The following is a 24,587-nucleotide window of genomic DNA, read 5'->3' as shown; positions in this document are numbered from 1 at the left end:
ATGCGTTAGCGCTTCGTGACATGTGCCCTGCGATACTAGTGTATGGTTTTAGTGCACGTTGGGGCAGGTGTACGCGAAGCATTGCGGTTGAAAGACGGCGAGCAAACTATCATCGTTGCAGTGTCAAGGTTAATAAGAAAAGGGCCAAGGCACGAATCTTGAGCGCGTACAGAGCAAGATGACACACCTCCTAGCAAGCCTTTTCCAAGGCTGACCCCTCTCACGATATACTAAGCACCCAAGTAACACCTCGTTTCTTAACATGACGTGTCAAACAACATGCCAGTGTTGTCTCGTTTTTAGCGCTCGTTAGCGCGCGTTTTAGCTCGTTAGCGCGCCACAGACGTTATGCGACTGCAAGTGAAGGGCGTTTTGATAAGGTGGCATACTAAACAAACATTGCGCTTGGCCTTGGAGCGCAACCTCGTGCCGTATGACGGGCGAAGCGACACAATTCACGCTTACTACGTGATATCGCCCCAGGTCCCGGGGCGTCACGTTATCGAGTATGCGGCAGGATGGCGGCACACCGCAAGCACGCAAAATTAAAAGACAAAATAAAGTCTGTGCAGCATGCACGCAAATCACTTTGCGTACGGCGCATGTGCAGTGGCGCCAAAGCTCTATCACACGCTTTGGAACATAGACTAGCGTACACAGCAGTAAAGTTTTCCCGGGAATTATCGTGTGATCCACAGAGAAAACGGCAGATCCGATAACAAAGATAAATGAGATAAGGGCAGGAAATTATGTTTACCTTTAATTTTTCTATCGCCCCGACAGAAACGCTCTACCCTGGAGAGCAGCGTCCACACCCTGGAAGTCGAAGTCGAGTCCCTGAGGGCTCAGTTGGACGAAGAGGCCGAGCTTAGGCTCGAGGTTGAACGGCAACTGGCCAAGGCCAACACTGACGCCGCTTCCTTCAAGAGCAAGTACGAGGCTGAGTGCCAGTCCCACGCCGATGAGGTCGAGGAACTCAGGTAAGCCGAAGGCGCATACGAATGTACAAGTAAGAGTGCACGAGCACTTATCATTCTTAAGGCGACCAGTAAAAAAAAAAAAAAAATCACTTGCACTCAAATCACTTGCACTCAAACAAATTAAGTATCAGGGGGACATTATAGGTACAGCCCAGCAGTATACCGGGTGTTTTAGTTAAATCCCCGGGCTAAATAATTCGCGAACCGGTGCACCAATCGAATAACTTTCTTTTTTACAAGCATCTGTCCAATACCGCCTACAAGATGCGCACCGCGTGAATGAGCGGGAGGCGCTCATTATTTAAATAAAAATTCAAATGAGTTTCGCGAAAAAAGATAACTTCTAAAACAGGGCGCCGTCGGCATTAAAATGGGTACTATCCCTTCTGGGACCTTCAGTAGATACCTTTTAGAGAAAAATCTGCAACCGAAGCGGGTCATTTGTTGCAGTAATTAGTTGGTTTCGGTTTACATATTTTTGTCGCGGCTGGTCGCGGTGAAACGCAAAAGGACGCTCTTTCACTCCCATGTCCACCAATGAATTACATCCTTACACCAATGAATTACACCAATGAATTACGTCCTTTTGCGCTTCGCCGCGACCAGCCGCGACAAAAATACGTAAACCGAAACCAATTAATTACTGCAATAAATGACCCGCTTCGGTGGCAGATTTTTCTCTAAAAGGTGTCCACTGAAGGTCCCGAAAGGAGTAGTACCCATTTTAATGCCGGCGGCGCCCTGCTTTAGAAATTAGCTTTTTTCACGAAACTCATTTGAATTTTTATTGAAATAATGAGCGCCTCCCGCTCGTTCACGCGGTGCGCATCTTGTAGGCGGTATTGGACAGATACTTGTAAAAAAGAAAGTTATTCGATTGGTGCACCGGTTCGCGAATTATTTAGCCCGGGGATTTAACTGAAACACCCGGTAGAGCTGCACTCTCAGAATTGAAGAGGGCGGTCCCTTTTCTGATATCTCCAGGCATCAAGCCCCGCCCCTTTCTATACCCAGCCTCTCGCGAGCCCCGACAAACCTGACGAAACGTTACGCGAGCCGAGCGCCCCGTCCCGTAATATGCTCCTCCCCGGCGATTGGTCACGCTGCTGATGCTGACAGGAAAATACTAAAAACTCGGTAAATACGCCAATTTTGAACGAAAGGAATTGACGGGGAGTTGTTCGTTCTCTATTTCCCACGTCCAACACTTCTTTTTTTTTTTTTTTTTTCAAGTTTCGTTAAAGAGCGAATCATCCCTTTAATGTAGATAGCAATTAGCAATTCTTCGTTTTCGCTTTCGAATGCCTCGCAAAAAAAATTGAAGGCACAAATCCGTGGAAGTAAAACCACGGGGTGCAATAAGTTTTGCACGTATCTGCACGTCAAAGCAAAATTCCGCAGAGTGGGCGCACGTAGTTGAAGCAAACTGCACTGTAGTACTGCAATACTCAACTTTGTTTTATTGTATTCCGTACTAACTCTCATTATTGCAAACTTCATCCCAGTCGAAGGAGTTAGCACAAAACATATTGACGCACATTGTCATTGCACCGTACATCTCGACGTTCTTAAGCATTAATATTTTAGGCGTACTGCTAGCAGTCTGTCTGAGTCCTCTACAGCGTTGTAGTGGATCAGACAACTGAACGGAGAAGGACAAACACAACAGAAGCCTCACTACCACTTACATATTTCAACTGCCGTCATTCTCTACAACAGTTGGGTATTGAGAAGCATTGAACCATGAACAGTCATGTGAACAGTGAACGCTGTAGGGGAACAGTGGCGAACGAGGTTTCATTCGCTTACATACTTTTCTTTGCTTGCCCCACCTAACTTTAATTATGGTTAATCGAGTTTTTTTTTTAGGAATAGCAAGCTGATCTTTTGTATAGTTAATATTTCCTTTATCCCCCCAAAAAGACACCCTTATTGCGCTCTCTAATTCTCTGTGTCTGCTCCTGCGGCTGTCTTTATATCTATTCTAGTATACAACAAACTCACTTACATTTTACACTTACATTTACACTTTACACTTTTACACTTACTTTTCCGCGTGAATGCACAACCCTAATACTCACGAGCTCTGTTACGACGTTTATGGTCTCATTTACAACACTACAGCTTGCCTTTCTCTTCTCCAGGCGCAAGTTCGCCCAGAAGGTCTCTGAATACGAAGAGCAGCTCGAGTCCCTGCTGACGCGATGCAGCAACCTCGAGAAGCAGAAGTCCCGTCTGCAGAGCGAGGTCGAGGTCCTCATCATGGACCTGGAGAAGGCTACCGCCCACGCCCAGAACCTGGAGAAGCGCGTTGCCCAGCTGGAGAAACTGAACCTCGACCTCAAGTCCAAGGTCGAGGAACTGTCCGTTCTGCTGGAGCAGAGCCAGAGGGAACTCAGGCAGAAGGTGGCTGACTTGCAGAAGCTGCAACACGAATACGAGAAACTGCGCGAACAGAGGGATGCTCTCACCCGGGAGAACAAGAAGCTCGCTGGTAAATTACCTTGTTGCGGTGTACTGGGGTCCTGCAGGGGAATATCAGAACGTGTGGTATTGGTAATATCGTGGTGGAAGGACCATGGTGTATTAGGAAAAACAGAAGGGCAATCTCCTTGCTTAGATGTATTCATTTTGTCGTGTATTTCTTCCGGCACTAGTTGAGCGCGAACTCTAACTGCTTTCAGGGCACCCTTCGCGAAGTATTGTTGAGCACACTTGGAACTGCAGGCGCAAGTGTATATCGTGGTTTAACGTTAATGTTACGAATCTAATACGCTGACACATTGGCACCCTAAAGGCCATTCCAGAGAAGGACACCCTTCCTAACGGCGTTTGCTTCCCCTGCCACAGGATAAAGAACATACTCCTAGAGAGGGAGAAGGAAAGTGTGAATTGCGGTTTCTCTCGCTCATAAATCAGGAAAGATGCAACCGATGAGTTCCGCTCCTTTTGCGTTGATGCGATGGTACCTGTATCTTTCATTTCAGGTGAAGTTTTTCTACCTTTATGCCGCTTCAAGTAACTTAGCCGTAACGTAGAAACCGTATTCTGAAACGAAATTTCACTACACGTTCCAAGTGAGCTCGAAACGTCGTACTGCATGAAGTAATCCTTGAGTACTACACGGCACTGCCGCCGTTTCGTTGAAGCCAAGTGGCTACTCAGATGCAGAGGCTCTTCTTTCCTTTCTCCTCCGTGGAGAAGTGTCTGTTCTAGTATTTTAAATAATATTGACGTTAATCTTTAGAAACCGTTCCCTAAGCTGTTTGAATTCGTTCCAACCCCAACCATTGAGGCGGTCAGACTTCGTCGTTACCACGTTATTTCTCTGGCTGATACGGTTTTCTGCTTGCAGGCCCCAGTCTATAGGTAACCTCGCTGTCCCGATCCCCACCCCCTGATCGCGGTACTTAACGTCTTTAAATAGTTTGAGGGCATGTGGTACAAGATGTCATGATAAGACGCGTCCTACTTAGTATTCCATCGCTGTAGCTCCCCTTCACAAGGCAGTCTGGCCTACGAACACTCAAAATAGGAGAAGATGCAGTCGCTCCTGCTTTGGGTGCACTCTTCGCTAAGTTAGAAGGCGAAGCGTCCCCTTGAGCAGCGAAGGAAGTTGGCTGATGGGCGATGTGCTATCTACGGGCTATAGCGTCTCTCGTCTCTCCTTAACATCGCAGAGGACCTCGGCGAGGCCAAGAGCCTGCTCGCCGACGCCAACCGTCGCCTGCACGAGTACGAGATTGAGATCAAGCGTCTGGAGAACGAACGGGACGAACTGGCTGCCGCTTACAAGGAGGCCGAGACCCTGCGTCGCCAGGAGGAAGCCAAGTGCCAACGTCTCACCGCTGAACTCGCCCAGGTTCGTCACGAGTACGAACGTCGCCTGCAGATCAAGGAAGAAGAATTTGAGGCACTGCGGTGAGTGAAGCATGACTTTACGTAAGACATACCGTGTAAATCGTAGAGGGAGAGGCTAGAAGAAATGCTGCGAGGTAGAAAAATGGGGGAAAGCAAAGGTTTTGTAAGGAGGCGATGCTGTCACCCATCGTCCAGTCCTGAAGCTGCCACGAGAGATAAGGCCACGACCTTTAAAATGCCTTTCGACGCCGCTCTGCTTAGGCGTTCCTGATATCCCATACACTTTATGCCTTGTTTGTCCTCTGACCTCAGTGGGTGAAGCGCGTTCGCCTAGTGTGCTGTCACTGGGTGTCCTGGGGTTCCTTCCTAATCCGCAAGAGAGGGGCATTGTATACCGTGTATACCTACTGCACCGACATGTGAGAACAGTATACGGGTCTTGCAGGAGATACCGTTCGTAAACTCGTAAGGGATATCGTATCTATCATGACGGCTCAGTTGTTGAGATGTCCGCCTAGGCGCGTTGGTTTCTGGGTAAGAGTCCTATGACGTAAAGGGAGTAGCGATCAATGGGAAAAGCGGAGAGACCTTAGGACAGTCGTCCTATGGGCTTCCCAGTAGTCGTTGGCAAGCTACCTTCAGGTGACAGCCCTATTGCTAGGTCACCTAATGATTCAAAACTCCCGGGCTACGCGGGGAGTCGCAAAGTCACGGATAAGAGTTATAATTTAAAATATCGTGTTTAGGAAGTCTTCCGATGTAGACGCTAGAGAGCTATCGTGTAGGGCTAGACTATTAAATACCGAAAAGAAAAGACGAACGATGTAAGAAATATTATGTCATCTGCTGCTTTCTTTTGCACTTTGTAGTGTTCTCGGGGAGAGAGCGTTGGGAGAGGGACGTGCAAGCGAAGTCTATTAGGGGGGCTCCTCGATGGGACCCGGAGCAAAGCTTGACCTTGTCCATATCCGGGAACACGCGTTAAATGCATCCTTTGCCCGTGATTGTTAAGAAGCTTACGTGCGAGAGCCAATCGCAAGGTTTGTTTGAAACCCCGGCCTATGAAAATGTTTTGTTACGTGCCATCGCGTGGCGTTTGGACAACGCGAACTTGAAAAAAATAATGCTAACGCTCGCTACGTGATAGTTCAAGATTGGACCCCAGATTCGAATGAAACAAGAACTGATGAAGGCCATGGAGAAAGTTCCGTTATTTTACCTCCGTAAACTTTGCTGCTATAGGCTGAAATGCTGAAGTTCCCCTTCTATGCGTGATGAGCTCCAGTTAGTGCGCTACTTTGGATGGAAATCTGTATCGCAAGAGCGACAGCATCTCCGCAGAAATGCGTTTTAGAAGAAAACATGCCTTCTTACATGACTTGCTGGAGGCGTAATACACTTGTCACACAGGCAGTCTTCAACGTTCAATGAAACGAATGGTCATTGAAGATGCGCGTAGGGCCACCATGCGTATAAAGTGTCAACTTCTCAAAGAACGTTGTATCCAATGCTCCCTGATAGGTTGACAGGTTGCACGCTTGGTGGCGCCAGGCGCATGTTCAATGCAGTGCCGTGTACTAAAACGGAGTCTGGCCATTAATGGGACCTGCCTATACCTGAAGCTCCACCCACTTTTTGAGCTCTCCTTCCAATCACAAGTCGAAGTATAGTTCTCTATTATTATATCCATCCAGTACTTATACTTCACCCTTATTTACTGGGTGCCACCATTTTGGAGAAACTGGATGGATTTGGATTGAAACGGATATAACTGGTGACAGACCAAAACGGCGGATTTTGCGCCCACTTTTATCAGCGCCATCTGCATGGAGAGAGGCATGTTGGGAAAGCTCAGAATTGCAGAAATGGTTGCTGGCAGAAGTGATTGGCCAGGAGAGCGGTACAACCGCCTCTTCGTAGCAGACGACTGCCGGTATGAACTCTTAAATCACGTAACGTAAGTACATCGAATCAAAAATGAGCAAAGATGTATATATAAAAAAAATTCAATGACATAATGCAAAATCCTACACATCAGGGGCGTCTTTCTTGCTATTATCTTGGAATCACGTTGTTAACTAGGCCTAACGTTAACGACGAAACGTCTCATTTTCGCGTAAGCAATGATGGCGGAGTGAAAGCTGAAGCTGATTTTGCAGATGCGTACATGAGGATATATAGGTGCTCACAGTATGAAATTAAAGTAGTCTGTGAAAATTTTTTATCATGAAATCTCCGCTTCGCCGTTCCAAGCACCGTCCTCCATTTTGGAGAAACTTTGGTGTCATGGCGGCCGCCATGGAAAAAGGCAACCAATGAAATGCGCCTAAGTTTCATTGATAGGTCGAGCCCCCTTTTTAGGCTCCTCCCAATGGCCGGACTCCCTTTTAATACACGGCACTGGTTCAATGGTAACGTGTTTCAATGATCAATAAAGGCCGCGCGTGCGCGGTATAAAACGCCCCCATTTTGAGTGGAGCTTGAAAGGCACATCGCGCATCTTTTTTTAGCGCGTTGTATGGAGATAGGGCAACACCTTCAGGACTGTTCAGCAAAGTTTTTCTTTTGAGGATCTCGCATGCCTTGGGAAAATTAATGTACGAGAGTGCGCGCAGCGGCGGCGATCTCTCCGAGCGTCTTCTGGCATGCTGTGACGTCATACCAGCGCAGCACTTTTATTGGTGCCGAAAGAAGCGAAGCGAGGAGTGGAGTGCTCTGCTTCGTCCGCGGGACGGGGTGCGCCAAACACAATCGCAAGCAGAAAGAAAGGAAAAGAAGGCGCGCCATTATAGAGTTTATTCACTGACGTCATCCCTCCAGAGGTCACTAGCATCGAAAAGGCGAAATCGCTGCCATCTTGTAGGACACTCGCAGCTTGGTTCCGGTTTTCGTTCGCTACCATATTTTATTTACAAGACTATTAACGTTGAAAACGTTGAAATTACTTAGATATGGTACAAATAATCATCACACGTTGCAGTAACTTCGAAACACGAAATGTACGGCGAGTGGGATGTTGGTGAAGGCGTGGAGAGTCAAAACTCGAGGATCTACATTATGGCGGTAAATCCACTAGCGACAGTAGTGCCCTACTGTGGACGACGTCATCTAACAAACCCTATTGGGCAACTGATGTGGTGTCACACACTGCCTGCCGAAGGAAGCGACTTGTCCTTTTGAAAGCACTCTCGCGCACTAGGACTGCGTCCTACACTCGCACTTTTAGTGCGAATATCTATCGCGGGGCTTATATCGCGGTGCTCCTCCTGGCATGTATTTTTTTTTCAAGGCCTTTCATTCTTTCGCTGCCCCATTTGACGACTGAAAGGATGCTAGTCTTTTCCAATGCATCGCAAGCATTAGGAACTGCGTGAATTCAGATTCATCCAACAAAGAAGCAGAGTGCCAGGAGTGATGTTGCGATGAATTTTAAATTATGCTAGGGAGTAGCATTAGCGCACGGCATCCGCCAAAAATTGGAACGTCGTCAAACCAAACTTTAACAAAAATACTTGGAAATGTTATACACATATAAAAAAAAATGCAATGTGGGCTTCAGGGGTGGAGAACAATGCATGTGCGAGTCACCTACACTCTTAAAAATGAACTTCACCGCATAGCACGCTTTTAGCCAACCATTATCACGAATGATATCGCTATGTGCCATGATTTGTTCAAAACGGTAGGCGTACGCCTTTTCTGTGACACTTATGCGGTTCATAATTGTCACAAAAATGGCGTACGCCTCCCGTTTTCAGCAAATCAGGGCACATAACGATATCATTCGAGATGATGGTTGGCTAGGAGCGTGCAATGTGGTGAAGTTCATTTCTAAGAGTGTAGATTACAAGTCTGCATTTTCTAGGATATACGGAACTAGAGGGTTGGACAGCCGTGTGTCAGCCTACACCTTCATCGAGACTAACACTCAAAATGGTAGTACAAAATGTTTCATTTTGTTCAATGATTTTCTGGTCGCCAGCATGCATGCGCAATGAACTAGAAATGGTTTGGGTTCTCAAGGAACGGGAGCCTATGAGACACTGTCGGGGGCATTGGTGGCATATTTGATTGCTTCGGAGGTGAAATCCCGTTCGTGTCCAGCACGTTTTTGCTCCGTTTGGGGAAATCCGAAGCACAAAATCAGCAGCAAATCGAAACCCGCGCTGAAGCGGTTATAATATTCCGCACGAGATAAAGCGCATAAGCGTGCTTCACTTTTATCCCACCCGAACGCATGGGGTGTTCCCAACCTGATCCACAAAACCCTGTGGTACCACGCCCTGAGTATGTGAAAGCACAGGGTCTGTTGCATCTGGGCTCCATTTGCTGAACTTCGGTGTTCTACTCTACCAACGAAACAAAAAGAATGTCCTTTGGCACTGCTTTCAACAACCGAGGCTTTCCATTGTTTATCGAATTCTTGGCACAGGACCTGTCTTTCTCTGTTACGTCAACAATCTAATGTCTGGCACATAGCCTTCAAGGATACATGGGGCGTCTACTACGGGACAACAGACGTCTCTCAGAGAATCAAGGCTTCTCTGATGGCTTCCTTTTATGGTCCAGCTGCAATGAGATTAAGGTCAGGCCGCGTAACTCTGTAGTGCAAAGAAAGTGTAGTGCAAAGTGTAGCAAAGAAACTTGAAGTAAACCTCCACGTAGCGAAAAAGCTATATCAAAATTGTGTACTGGATATTTTGTTTATTTTCGTCAATTTGCTTTTTTACAAGAGAACGCAAAAGACGTAATTTGGGATGTTTTTTGGATCTCATCCAAGAAGGTTGCTGCCAGATCAAAATCCTTGAAACTCTGTCGCACGGTGTAGACGCTTACGTATGCGCATTCGACGTCACGATATAGTGTCCGCTGCTGCAAGTGCCAACATTTGGCAAAGCTCTGCAATTTGTCTTCCCGCGGTTGCAGGGCCTCGCGACCTTAACTGACACATTTGGACGCTATTTTAACTAGGCAGTTCAGTCTAGCGAAAGAGATTTTGTGCGACCTGTGGCGCGCGACAAGAAACAAAATAGCATAGTCACGATGTCGCACAATGGTCAATGTCAAGGTCACTAAACAAAATGGCGCTTCACATGCCAGATAATTCGTTGCTGCAGCAGCTAGCTTGGCTCACTAGCTCGCGCGGTTCAGTGGTTAGCGTGCTGGCCATGTCGAGACTGGGAGGTACCAGGGTTCGAATCCCGGTGCCGGCTGTGCTGTCTGGGTTTTTTCCTAGGTTTTCATCGGACGCTTTCAGACATATGTCGGCACAGTTCCCCTAGAAGTCCGCCCAGGACGCACATTCCCCCAGCGCGTCAGTCCGTGGCGTTGCCCACCTCTGTGAGGCCGACAACGGCGTGCCCTTCCACAACCACCACCGCTTCGCATTAAGGTTCATACCAATGCACGTGACCCACGAGGTGCTTAAAGCAACAAAAGGAGGAGAACAAGAAGGAACGCACTCAAAGATAGTGAGGTCTTTTAGGGAACAATGCTTTTACTTGAACAGCAACGCTACGAACAACCGTTGGATGCTTAAGAGGCTCCACATGAGCATAATGTTTTCGACTGGACCGCAAGCAGCTTTTGCGGTTTCGCAATGTTATGAGGATACAATGGATGCGTAACCGCTGTGAACGAGGAAAACCATACAGTGCGAAAAAAAGAACTCCTCACATCCAGTGGAAAATGCTTTTTGAAGCACACAAGCGCTGTAAGTTTCTGCAGCAGAGCTCCCACGAAGTCCACTATTGTTCCACACCTGCCTTCGTGAACGTCGCTGCCATACTGCATATGGTGCTGAGATATGCGAGCTATACTGCGAGATCACGTACGACGTACCTGATGCACACGTAACCGCCAGAATTACTGTCGGATACCATCTCATGTTGGGGGATACCGCCAAAATGCACAGTTCACATTGAAAAGTGAGAAAAAAGACACATTCTCGGCGGCGTTGCTAAGCCTCAGAGGACATGCAGGTCGCACTGCGATCACTGCACACCTCTCCCCCCTACCGCGAGAAACTTGATCCGCACCGTGAATAATAAAAAAGGCACGAGGCAAAATACCCTAGCCTTGACTCCCCACCTTCGTGGCGGGGTGGGCCATAAATAGCCCTCTTCCCCCCCTCTCTCCTTCCCACCGAGCGAGCGCGCCTGCTGCCACCACAACCTTGTTGGGCAGCGGCCGAAATACACCGGGGAGCCTCCCTCCCCTCAGTCGCAACTCCGAAGCTCCGGCGAAGCTGTTGCCTCCACCGCTACAGGATGCGACGACGCCAACCTTACCTTCACGCGGTGTACGATCTCAACCAGAGATACGGTGACAGCCTCTACAGGGATGTGGTTGACGACCTGTACCGACGCGAGGGCATCCTGCCTCCCCGTGTTCGTCTGGCGACGAGGAACAAGTTCGACGATACCTACTTCTACAACCGGTACGCCAGGGCTCCCTCACTGTACCGACTTTCGAAAAGACACGACCGATCCGAAGGACTGAGGCGAAGTGTATCGTGGTCTGACTTGGACTCCAGCAAATGGTTTGACGAATACGCCCACGATGTTATGTCGTCGCCCCTGCACGGGCCGAAGAGGTTCGGACCGCAGAACAAGATCCACGTCCACTCGTTTCATGACCGGCACCGACGTTTGATCGACGACCACCGTGCACTAATGGCTGAGCTTCAGAGGCAAGAGGATGAGGCACTTTTCTCTCGAGAGCACAACCGCAAGTGGTTCCACCCCGACCTTATCAAACGGGATCTTCCTGCGTCTGCTTCTGCTCCTCTTGTGGATGTGTATCGTCGCAGAAGGCCCTTGAGCTCTATCTATGACCTTGACTACGGCTTCGGCTACGGTCCTGGATTAGGGTGGTGGTGGTAGATTGACGACGAACCCTCGAAAGTGTTCTGCAGCGTCCGTATGTCATATGTTGCTGTGGACTGTTACATATGTGTGGCTGCCTAAGCTTTTGTTAAAAACCCTGTCTGCAACGTAGCTGCTTAGTTTCATTTTATTTTGATCGGCAAAATAGCTGGATGGTCTGTATCCTACGTGAACACTTGCTATTCCAAATAAATCGTCGAAGCTGGTTTCTCTCCTCCTCACGGAAGGTTGTGTGATTGTGTGTTTTACGCGAAGGAGGGAACGGTGGACAGGCTTCGTACTTCGTCCGTCATGGGTGAGCTGATCGTTACGTTTTACTGAAGCTTTCATTACTTTCTGAAAGTTAACATGGCTGGTCTTTTCGGAAGGTGGCATACGGTATCGCTTACGGGTAACCCTAATGTGCAGTTGGTGCTTGGAGTGGAATTAATGGCTGCTTTAAACGGCTCGCTGAATCACGCGTGCGTGAAGGTGACACCTGCACCGACATCTGGCAACCGACGTGCCCTGGCTCTAACTGTGTTTGCTGCTGCTGAAGCTGCTGAAATGTCGAGCGCTAACTCGGGAACTATCGCGAAGGCTAACCGCACAGCTGATCGTATTTCAAAGAAGAACAATGGTGATTTTGCAGACTATTTCGTCCTTGCACTATGGGCTGTCGCTTCTGACGTACCAACAAAAAAACCCTTCTTCGTACAACCCTGAAATAGGGCGGGGAGCTTGAGATGTAACACTTCAAAAGGCACAGAACCACCTTCTTCGCTATGGCACTATTTCTGTCGCGTAGCTTACGTCATCCGGTGAACGATGTGCCTGATAGCAAGAAGAATGGAATTGAAATCTTAAGCTGCTCACAGGCTTCTTAAACAAGGATTATCTGGCTTTAAACTGTGCACTCTTCTTGTCTGCCACTTTCTGTCCGTTCTTACCGAAAAGAAACACAACAGAAATTACTGTGCAGCTGATTCGAATTCGCATTATTATTTATAATTTGGCGGATATCCCGCCTTCTTCGTAACCTAAAATATTCTAGGAACCACTTTAAATGGCAAATGCCGACATAAATTAATATATTGTAACTGCTGAGGGTTTTAGCAAACGTGCTTTTTCCGGCGAGCTCCATGTAAATGGCAGCTAAGACACATCTGGTTGATAATGTACATTTCGCATGCTGGCCTAAGCGCAATCGCACCTCCTCACTCCCAGCGTTATGTGCACGATGATGTGACGCAATGGCAGACCTGCGTAAAATAAGACTGTGCCCGACAGACGACGAGTTTTTGGAACAGGCACTTTGGACAGGTGGCATCCTCAACACACGATAGAATGGAGATTTTTCACAACTGCTTATGGACATGCACTGCGGCGCGCATGGCCATGGGGACGCTGGACAGGGTTATCTCCGAGTTCGATAGGTAGTGCTCGATAGGACTGACTCACAAGAATTAGGAATGTAGGCCGACGGGAATGGGGACTTGTAGAGGGGACACCGCGAAAATTCGCCAGTACCAAATTTAAAATTCGTCGAGTAGTTCCATTGGCTAGACGGAGGAAAGATGCGAGTCTGGAGTGGTCCGTAACCAGTCGCCGTTGATCTGCTCAGGAACTCCAAAGCGCTTCCTTTTTCTGCCCGCATCTGTTCGCTGTTTCATTTCGGTGCAGCGAAAGCGTGGCACAACGCCGTCTCCGTCAATCTCGCTAATGGGAGCGATGAACTACGGCAGTAAGGGTTGGATACGTCCCGCCTAATTTGGAACGCTTACTCACCTTACATACATATGGCTCATGCTGAGACGTACAGCCCTGAATGCATTGACATGTGTTGCTGGAAAATATCTATCGAACAAAACAGACTGAGTCCTGCAGTCGATCCCATACATTGTGAACTAGATCACAAGAACTCATGGGCCTTCGTTTTCTAAGTAAAGCAGGAATTTGCGCTTCTTCGTTTTCTACACGAGGTTTTTAACGTGTTGACAATGACTTTGCTGCGATTCCGCCGTCTAGTGGCGTCTTACACACCAATCTGTTCTTCTGCACGAATCCAATGAGCTGTAGTGGCTTGGAAGATATTCCCTGGCCTCAGAAAGTGTTCCTCAAAGGACAGTGCTCAGGTTCATGTTGCTGATGAGGCTGAGCAACAGTTTATCTATACTTCCTGCTTAGTAAATGCGAGCAGCATTTGGATGTGTCCAACGCAGTGTATACGCCTCAGCGAAGAGTACAGCTGTTCGAAAACGGAAAGGAAACAGACAAAAGAAGGATGAGCAGTTCCGCGCTCGTCGGGCAATGGGGAGAGCACTCGACCTGGGAGCCAGGAAGAGCGTGACAAGCAACAACTTTATAACAAGATGATGACTGGGGTGTTGCATCGCCCAATGGGCGTGACCAATCATGTTTAGAAACCGCCTTTTACGTCTCTACACTGTTAAAACAGAACTTCACCACATAGCACGCTCCTAGCCAACCATCATTCCGAATGATATCATTCTGTGCATCGATTTGTTGAAAATGGGAGGAGGCGCCTATCTGGGACAGATTATCTTGTCCCAGATAGGCGCCTCCCCCCTGTTTTGAACAAATCATTACGTAGAATGATAGCATTCGGTATGATGGTTGGCTAGGAGCGTGCTATGTGGTGAAGTTCTGTTTTAACAGTGTAGAACGATTTAAAACGGATTCCCAAACCCTTATGCGACAGTGGCACCTTTTCTGCACTTTGCAGCTCTCTCCATGCCACTAATGCATCCCTCTCGCGTGATTGTCTGGATCAAGAACAAAGTTCCGAAACAAAAAATAGATGTGTAGGCACTGTAGTGAAATAGGCCCATATGCATTATCACAGCTGCGAAGTGAATCAGTTATCGGGTTAAACCATAGTCACATCGTGCTTGTCCCGGTCTCCTAGTGTCTGTTATTCTTGCGGGCTACCGCGTAGACGTCATTGTGCGCATTCAGGTAGAGCTCTTGTTGGGTCCTTCTAAATACAGCATAGTAAGGCCTTCAATCGCATGTTGTAAAATTATTTCTTCCTCTCCGTTGTGCAGCAAACAGCACCAGCTCGAGGTTGAGCAGCTCAGCCTGCGCCTTGCCGAAGCTGAGGCTAAGCTCAAGACCGAGGTTGCCCGTCTCAAGAAGAAGTTCCAGGTCCAGATCACCGAGCTGGAGATGTCCCTGGACGCTGCCAACAAGCAGAACATTGATCTCCAGAAGGTCATCAAGAAGCAGGCCCTCCAGATCACCGTACGTTTTTGACATTCTGACATTCTAACAGATCGTCCGAAGCGACAAGGTAGTTGGTCTGATAGTGTTCATCATAGAGTTGATTAGAGAGTTGATCAACGACTGACGTGATAAATGAATCCTGAACAATGAAAGGACAAAGTGTACAGAACGGGAACTTTGGAAGTACACCGTATGCCTAAAATGTTCCTTTAGAATGAGAAATAGGACGAAAACATAACACCTTCTGTGTTGCCATGCTGCTCCTTATCGTGTTCGGGAGGTTCTTATTGAGGATGAGCGCCAGCAAAGACAGCGCAAGCTATTTGTTTGATGCACCCGGTAAATTTTAAATACTTTCGCTCTCACGTACCTAATAGCAGCATGTGGGTTCCAAGCAGCCCAGAAGCATGGCCGTGAAAGAACTGTTGCATTAGTTTTCGACCGCATTGGTTATTCATAGGAACTTACAGAAGAGAAAAGAGCTTTTCCTGGCCGTGGCCTGGCCGTGGCAACTGTACAAATAAAACTATGCTGCTAGATGGTGTGTAATCCTCTTATACATTCTGATTTTCTGCCCACAGGAGCTCCAGTCCCACTACGACGAAGTGCACCGCCAGCTCCAGCAGTGCGCCGATCAGCTCAGCGTGTCCCAGAGGCGTTGCCAGGGTCTCCAGGCCGAACTCGACGAACAGCGCGTTGCTCTCGAATCTGTAAGTGCGAAAAAAAAATGAGAGTAGGAAAACGGAAGAAAATACTGGAATAGGCACCTAAAGGAGCAATAATTTGGCGAATGCCGGTTGGGATCCGGAAAACAAGTGCGTGTGATAGCAGATAAAAGCTTTATTATAGTAATAATATAATATAATATATAATACAACAACTTTATTGACGTGCCCAAGAACAGCCAGAGCCTTGGTATTGACGCACGTAGACGATGCAGTACTTACACATATATATACATATACAGATTAGGCAGAACATAACAGGAAGATATTCATATTGATACATACAGTACAAACATACAGATAATATTAATAATAATCATAATTATCATTATTATTATTGTTAGTAGTAGTAGTATACTTCAGTTCCAGAGAAGGAGAATGTCGCTACAATAAAAAAAGAACAATAATACAGGACTAATTAATAAACAAAATTAATTGCAACACTACGAATTAGTAAACGAAAACCAAGAAGGGACCGAAAGCTGTGTGAGCGCACACAGGAAACATCGTCTGTCTGTTTAAGCTTTCGCTCTCAAGATTGCGCTGAAGTATCCCTCACTATTGGATTTGCCGCATGCCAACACTGCAATTCGTCGAACACGACTGTCGATTCAATGAATTTCCGCGTGATGTAACACAATAGTTTGAGCGCATATTTTATACTGCGATGTGTTTTAGGCCCTTCGCTCGAAGCGCGTCGCGGAACAGAGCCTGGAAGAAAGCCAGACAAGGGTAAACGAGCTGACCACCATCAACGTCAACATTGCTGCTGCCAAGAACAAGTTGGAGAGCGAGCTCTCTGCCCTGCAGTCCGACTACGACGAGCTGCACAAGGAACTCAGGGTACAATTGCATGAAGCTTGACTTTGATCTAAAACATTGATGCGAAAAATAACGCTCCTGTTAACTTGACGGCCTATATTTGGGCTTTGTGCCTGCTGCGCTAAGATGCGGTAGATTTACAGAGACATTGTCGGCAGTAAGTTGTAAACTCTTTCTAAAAGCTAGGAAATATTTATTGAAAGCCTTTTATTGCTTTGTAAAATATCCCTTTTCCGTTCTTTTTGTGTTTCAACTGTCGTTAAGCTCTTTCAGCTTACTGCAAAGACAGTCTGGCAATCAACTATAGTGACGTCAGAGTTATGTGGTGGCACATGGACGCAAATATATATTCATATATTACAGCTAATATATCTCTACATTATAAAATGTATATAGTACGCTCTCGGTGCAATATATTTTAGTGCACACAGCGCGAGCAAACGCGATGTGTGTAGGTATTCGACTAGAACAAACGTGAATCACAAGACAGAGAACATACAAACTGTTAGGTGATATTAAAAAAATATATATATTGCAATAGCTGAAGGAGTAGGCGGTGCCATGGCGCAGTAAGCGGAAATATCCCAGCGTACATTCGCAGCAAAACGGTGGCAAGAAGTGTTCAATGATAACGTAAACCTTGCCCTATTTTTTGCTTTTGTCTCTGCTACTTGTCTACGCCGTTGCCGTGTGTGTGGACAGGGCCTTATACGCGCTACGTTATTTTTGCCCCGCCCTATTTTTGACTTTTACCCTGCCCGTCGTCCCGCAGGTGGTTGATGAACGCTGCCAGCGCACCATCGTTGAACTCAAGAGCACCAAGGACCTGCTTGTGGAGGAACAGGAACGCTACATCAAGGTGGAGTCTATCAAGAAGTCCCTGGAAGTGGAAGTCCGCAGCCTCCAGGTCCGCATCGAGGAGGTTGAGGCGAACGCACTTGCTGGTGGAAAGCGAGTTATTGCCAAGCTGGAAGCCAGGGTAAGTCCCATCCTGTGCTATCGCCACGGTATCGAAGGAGACGGCTTAGTGGAGAACGTGTACTCAATACTTAACGGAGAGGAGAGCGTTGCCGAAGCAACAAAGGTTGTTCAGTGCAAGAACATAGCCAGGATTTTTCTTTTCTTTTCTGAGTGGTTGGGGTATCTTCTAGGACACAGTGTTACATAATCTCCGAAGATCAATGGAATCGCTCGATGACGAGAGGGATTGATAAAAATACTCGAAGTACGTGCGGCGATAAATAAATAAATAAATAAAATCGAATTTTGATACCTTACATGTCGCGAAAAAAAATCCAATAAAACGGCTAGTGAATCACTTTTGGTAATTAGTCATCTAGTAGTTACATACTTCTTCTGTCAAAATGTCCGCCTAGGCGTACAACTCCCCTGCGAAAGCGGCAACTGTGTTACTCTGATAACGTTTTTATTAACAAATCTGTAACGCTTTGAAAAACACCCTAAAAGCTCGACATTGACGCAGTGGCGCGCACGTTCAGTGCGATTTTAGAGAGAAATTATCGTATTAGCCACGAAACTCAATAGTGACCCAAGCAGCACAATGTACTGAAAGTCGAGTGCAATGGGGATGGACGGGTAGGTGGAAGGCCTTGAACAGATCTGTGAAAACTAAAGAACATTGATAAGACGCACATCGTCCACCCCCATTGCACTCGACTTTCAGTACATTGTGCTGCCTGGGCAGTGTTGGTACACCGTCGATAACGTGGAATCCGAAATGCCGTGTCTACCATACGCAATCAAGTGATAAGATTCTGGACCATGCGCGCTATCATTGGTTCCGATATAGACGACCTGAGCCCCTACGCCATTGCTTACGTAACGCCGCCCCGCGATGCATGGTGGTGGGCACTGTCAGCTTTATCAGTCTATCGGCAGACGCGTTTTTCCCTCTTCTTCCCCACCACAGCAAAATATAACCTCGAACCAGTCTTCTCGTCGCGTCATATGCTTGTAAACAGAAGGTCGTCTATAGGTACGGTACTGCGACACTATATCAACGGTCTACTAATGACGAATTCGCGTGATCATTTCCTGGCAGTTTCTTTTTCCCCGAGATTCAGAGCAACTCCGCTCTCTTGGTCAAAACGTAGCAGACGCGCGTGTTCCAGTGGTGCTTTCCGATCGCCAGGTATTTGTTAGCTTGCATATTTTCCGCCTGGCCTCGAAGCGACCGGGCAGCGGACTGCCCAATCATATCCGGCGTCGTCGTCACATCCGCACCGTGAGGGTGGCGAAGGCCCTCATTGGCCCGCACGTCGAAGTCCAGATGGGTTAGCAGACGATGGAACGCGAAGATGAGCGACCAAAACCGCTAGATTCCTGGCACTCATGTTAGGTTGCAAAGGTCACGTGATCCAACGCGGGCGTCGTCCTAGCAATTTCCGAGCGTTGTAGGCCGTATTGCCACGAAATGACCACCCGAATTCCCCATTACAAACTCTAATGTCTCAGAGCGCCCTCCAAGCTCACGGGGCTCTCCCCCACCGCGTGGCGGTTACCAGTCAGTTGCTGATGCCGCATTGCACGTTTCAGATCCGTGACGTTGAGATCGAGCTTGAGGAAGAGAAGAAGCGCCATGCCGAGACCCAGAAGATCTTGCGCAAGAAAGATCACCGCGTCAAGGAACTCCTGGTGCAGAGCGAAGAGGACCACAAGACTGTCACCATGCTCAACGACTCTGTGGAGAAACTCACCGAGAAGGTCAAGGTCTACAAGAGGCAACTCAACGAACAGGTAAGTGGACGACACTAGAGTCACTAAATAGCTTCTGCAAGGTCTTAAACTGCAAGGTCTACGACAGGGGGCGCCGTGTGGGGACGCCATATTGGCTCCATTAAGTTCGTCTGCTATGTTAATGACGGATCCCGTCTGTAGACGTTCGTTCTTTCTTCTTTATTCTACCACGCTTTTGCGCCTTCCCTGACGACAATGGATCCAGGCGCTCTAAAGAAAATTGCGCGTGCTGCAATTCGCGATGTGAAATAAGTTTGCCGCAGCATACACTCTTAAAAATGAACTTCGTCGCATAGCACGCTCCTAGCCAACTATAATCTCGAATGATACCGTTATGTGACCTGATTTGTTGAAAACGGGAGGCGTACGCCTTTTTGTGACACTTATGAAGCGGTACAAAAAAGGCGTGCGCCTCCCGTTTTCAACAAATCAGAGGGGAGACCGGTGTCATTCGGGAGGATGGTTGGCTAGGAGCGTGCTTTTGCGGCGAAGTTCATTTTTTGAAGAGTATGCGGTTCCACTGGCGTGTCAACGAAATGCCGCCGAGTTGCAGATTTTGCCCAATGGGAGAGCGGCGCTCTCAATGTTGCAGGACGGCTGTCGGCATAGTGCCGGGGAAAAGGAATGCAATACTCTGAGCGAAGCAATTCAGTGACTCTAGACGACACTTCATCGCCTAATTTAAGCATTTCCCTTTGCGGAGTGAAAGTTGTGGTTACGTCGAGCCCAGTGCTAGTGCTTGTCCCACACCTTGTCAGGTGATCAGCAATATATTGACATGTCTTGTATGAACATCGATAATGAGATGAACTATTTTGGTACGTTTCTTGATCCGGTGTTAGCGCTGCGAGTCAGCAATGTATACAGGGCTGTGTACAAACACAGGCAGATGGCGATGCATATGTAATGTGTACGAAATGAACAAGCTGGCTCGTAATTCATGTTGTATTTTGTCGCGAAATCTTACAACTCTGTACACCTCCTTTGCAGTAATGGTCTTTTCTTTGCGAAACTGCGAGTGTCTTTCCGTATGTCAAACACACTGTTCTTACAAACCAGAAAGTATGTTTTAGAAATTCACCGATCCTCTATATTCGTCATTGACAGAAAATCTGCTATCCTCGTGATATAGTGTGTGGAAAACATTGTGATCTTCGTGTTTTGCTCGTGTTTCTGTAGTGTTGAGCTTACTGTAGCGCGCGTTGGTAGGATATAGGTTAACTGGGCTGTAGGTTGATTCAACGGATATTCCGTTATTTACGGTAACTCCTTCTCATTTGGTCACACAACTCACCGCCTCTTTCTGTTGCGTCTCCCCAATTCCAGGAGGGCTTGAGCCAGCAGAACCTGACCCGCGTGCGCCGCTTCCAACGCGAACTGGAGGCCGCTGAAGACCGTGCCGACTCCGCAGAGGGCAACCTGTCCATGATCCGCGCCAAGCACCGCTCCTGGGTCACCACCAGCCAGGTCCCCGGTGGAACCAGGCAGATCTTCGTCACCGAAGAGACTTCCGGCTACTAAGAGACGTCTACCACAACAACTGCCGAAGCACCTACCCGCACAACGGCCTACCTTAAAAAAAAACAAAGAAAAAAAACACACACACACACACCTAATCTACCGGTCTTCGAGTTGTACTTGACAAAGCCGTCATCTCCACACCCCGTCTGATCCTCGTGTGACGTTCCAGCGACTGGACAACGGAGAAGACATGACGAACTGTTCGGAACAAACTGGAGAGTGCATTAAAATGAAAGTGGAAGTGCAATCGATCTTTTTGGCATTAATACCTAGCCGACCCCGATACCCGACCTTACCGTGTTGTTTCGATCTGGTGGTAGAAGGACGGTTTATCTCCGCGTTCATATTCCTTCATTTCGCTGGCAATGTCGTCAACAGAGGAACATAGACGATGTTCGTCCAACTGCTGTTTGGCACGCTTGTTTTCTCGTTTTTTGCTGTGCCAACTCGCAGACAAACTACAACGACTGCACAACCAGATGTCGTGTCGGTGGCGACTTTGTTATTATTAACAACTCCATTGATCGGTATTTTACCGTGTCCCACCTAACAACGTTCAAAAGCGCTGTGATCTGACGACGTCCGTTAAACGAGAGTAACCTAGTCATCGAATACTCCGCTAAATTATTCGAGGCAAATAAATAAATAAGCTGTCAATTCAGTTCCCTTTACACTTTTTGGTCGTCCTTCGACAGTAAGACCAATGTGGGATTCTTTCGACGGTGAAGTCTTTGGACTGCCATACACACTTTACGATCGGGTTTGAAGGCCGCGATCGTGGTGTTCGATTCTTTCATTTATAACCTGTTGTGTTTCTGGTATTTGTGAGAGGGATTCGCTCAACAACTTTGATGTCGTTCGTTTTTTTTTTTCGACGTTTATCGTAACACTCCGATACCAAGATCGTCCAACTATTTTGCCGTATTTATTTTCTCTCTTTCCGTTTATCTTATTTTCGCCGTGGTCTCGAGGGTGATCAATATCGTATCTTGTATTCATTGTAATCTTGTTTGTCGTAGAGCGTGCACGCTGCAGTTGTATTTTTTTTTTCTGAAGACAATAAAGGCGCCTGAAAAAAAAATGCTCTGCTCTAATGTTGAAAATAGTCTGCTCCGTAACAAGTCTACTGGGCCTGCTTCTTCCATCTATGACGAAAGGCGTGAGGTCATGAGTTCAGGACATCATAACAGGAAAGAAGGTCAATTATATTGTAGAGAACATGGTACCCTTCTTCTTGAGCCCAGGTCGGAGCTGATGAAATGTCCCGGAGGACTGGATACGGGGGCGGCTTCTCAATCCGATTCTGATGGAACTGATTCGTTTGTGCCATGGCGGAAAGTAGCAGCGGCGCGTTGCCACCGTCCTTTGTCCGACACAAACTCCTCCTCATGATACCCATGTAGGGTCGGAATTCTTATCCGAACTCCCACGTGGTTCCCACAGACCGACCCGTCTGAGAACAGGCGCCTTTTTGAAGATAACTCGCTGCAGGGCACAGACCCTCATCGTGAGTGACAGCCAGACTGAATCCAAAGCCTGACTTCCTGCTCTGGCTGAAGTAACCCCACTTTCGTTTGGGTGCAGAGGCAAATCCGCAACGTGTCCATAGCGCCTTGCTACCAACGAACCGCTATAACCGCAGTATGATATGTCAAGCGTAATTTAGAACTTGTGACTGGGTGAAAGTGAAGTAACGAAAGACATACCTGGTGGGTCTTTGTGCTGGAGCGTGGGCAACTCTGCAAGCAGTACCATGTTCACTACCACCGCCACCAGCACCACCATTTGGTGGGTCTTCGTCATACGTTGTGGATACTGTGCGGTCGATAGAGAAGAAGACACAAGACCTAGTCTACACGAAGTCATTCCGCCTATATGAGGTAGACCATCGCTACTTTTTCTAACCGTGGATGCTGGAACAGTGAACTTTTGTTAGTGGTGGTGGTGGTTGGTAAAATAACAAGGGGAGGTTGAATTCGCGCAAGCGAATTCTGCTACCCCCAAAAAAGAAAGACGGTAGACCCCAAAGCAGAAAAGAAGAAGAAAAAAGAAGAAAGGAAACGGTACGATTGCACCACAGAAGGTGCGAGCGATGTTTTGTTAGTGATGTAGCAGTCAGGCAGCTCCCTCCACCAGCGTGCGAACAAGCATTATGCGCACCCTCCGATGCGTAAGGAAATAGAAGCTTCCTGGAAGCCTCGAATGGGAATGGTCTCCTTACGGCTATGCACCTCAGTGCGGTGCGCCAGGCGTCAGAGGACATTGCTTCCACAGCGACATATCTGGGGAAACACCATAATATATGTAGCGAAGCGTTTATCCTACACTCCAAGAAAAAAAGGGAGTACTTTTACTCCTTTTGTGGACTAAATGCGTTGCCACTAAAAATAGTCGCTTTCGGGAGTAAATGAATGTCACAGAGTGGAGACTGCATTTTACGCGCTGTTGTAAGAGTCTCAGGTACCTAATTCGTGTGCATGCATGAAAACCTTGAAGCAAACCGTCGACCGTGATATATCGAGTGATATAAAATCTTGCGCCATACATAGGGCACAGTTTGCGAAGAAAGATGCTCTTACTGTTTCTTACTTTGTGTGGCTGGAAAATTGCTACGTTGTCTGAGTTATACGGCCTTATATCGTTCAAATCTGTGATTTTGGCTGGTGACTTCAACCTCCCGCTAATAGACTGGAAAAACATGTTGCCTGCAGCCGGATGTGAACACTCTCGACTCTTAACTGATATCGCTTTTGATAACAACTTATCGCAGGTGGTAGATGCTCCCACGCGTAGGACCAATGATGGCGAGTCGTTGATTGACCTCGTTTTCTTATCTCACGCTGCAGCAAATACGCTAATTGATGTGTCGATCGCAGACGGAATATCTGACCACGATGCAGTTGTTTGCACATTGAACATGTCAATTAACTGGGGGACAAATATTGAGACCAACAAATATCGTGATTTCAGCAGGGCAAGTGATACTGATGTTGTGGACATGCTGGAAGAATCTTTTGACCGATTTGTTGTGCTTTGTGAGGGTACCGCAGTCTCTGTTGACAAAAGGTGGCTTTTCTTTAAGGATTTGGCCCTGGACTGCATCGAAAAGTTTGTGCCTTTGCGCACAGTGAAGCGGAAGAAGCGTAATCCTTGGGTATCGCGTGAGATTTTACAGTTGAAACGTAAAATAAATGGATAGAAAGGTTCCATCCAGGGCACAAAGGCTCACTCCCGGTACTGCGTCAAAAATTGCGTTCACTAGCACGCCGTTCTCGTTTCCACTTCTTTAATGTTACTATATGCACAACTTTCTTAAACATAATCCAAGACGGTTCTGGAGTCATCTGGTTAAAAAGGACAATAAGATTAAAGAGATTAAACTCAATGGGGTGGCAGTTGTCGACGGCGCGAGAATCGCGGATGAATTCAACGGGTGGTTTGCCTCTGTGTACACCAACGACGACTGTACAGAACCATCTTTCACTTCTATCTGCTTTGGTCTGAGCGATGTCGAAGTGTTCACAGAGGGTGTCTTAGATAGGCTCCTCCGGCTGGACACGAAGAAGGCGTGTGGTCCAGACGGGATACCCAATGCTTTTTTACAGCGGTATGCAGAGTGGTGTTCAAAGTTTCTTTGTATCATTTACCAGTCCAGTTTAAGATCGGGTGAAATCCCGTCTGACTGGAAGGTAGCCAAAGTGGTACCAATATTTAAAAGCGGTGATAAATCAAACATTACTAACTACAAGCCGGTATCACTACTAAGTACTAGTAGCAAAGTTCTGGAACATATTGTCTTTAAACACAAA

General features: G+C 47.3%; 2 protein-coding genes across 2 annotated transcripts in view; both read left to right on the top strand.

The window, feature by feature from the left end:
- LOC135379013 (paramyosin) overlaps nt 1-21,025 on the top strand; it is a 49,401-nt gene extending 28,376 nt beyond the window's left edge. The window contains exons 6-14 of the mRNA XM_064612249.1: nt 784-980; nt 3,125-3,474; nt 4,661-4,901; nt 14,776-14,971; nt 15,535-15,663; nt 16,357-16,521; nt 17,273-17,479; nt 19,057-19,257; nt 20,584-21,025. Coding sequence (XP_064468319.1) covers nt 784-980; nt 3,125-3,474; nt 4,661-4,901; nt 14,776-14,971; nt 15,535-15,663; nt 16,357-16,521; nt 17,273-17,479; nt 19,057-19,257; nt 20,584-20,778 — 1,881 coding nt within the window. The 3' untranslated portion in view covers nt 20,779-21,025. The remainder of the gene's footprint in view (nt 1-783; nt 981-3,124; nt 3,475-4,660; nt 4,902-14,775; nt 14,972-15,534; nt 15,664-16,356; nt 16,522-17,272; nt 17,480-19,056; nt 19,258-20,583) is intronic.
- LOC135379014 (uncharacterized) lies at nt 11,008-11,954 on the top strand. The gene has a single exon (XM_064612251.1). The coding sequence runs from the start codon at nt 11,111-11,113 to the stop codon at nt 11,723-11,725; it is 615 nt and encodes a 204-aa protein (XP_064468321.1). The 5' UTR covers nt 11,008-11,110; the 3' UTR covers nt 11,726-11,954.
- Nucleotides 21,026-24,587: the final 3,562 nt, after the last annotated feature.

This window comes from Ornithodoros turicata, chromosome 1, assembly GCF_037126465.1.
Source record: "Ornithodoros turicata isolate Travis chromosome 1, ASM3712646v1, whole genome shotgun sequence".
NCBI classification, from domain to species: Eukaryota; Metazoa; Arthropoda; class Arachnida; order Ixodida; family Argasidae; genus Ornithodoros; species Ornithodoros turicata.
This window is presented reverse-complemented; position numbering and strand designations above follow the sequence as displayed.

Bases quoted from the DNA above. Each gene is read 5' to 3' on its own strand.
- LOC135379014 (XM_064612251.1), top strand. From the start codon at position 11,111: ATGCGACGACGCCAACCTTACCTTCACGCGGTGTACGATCTCAACCAG.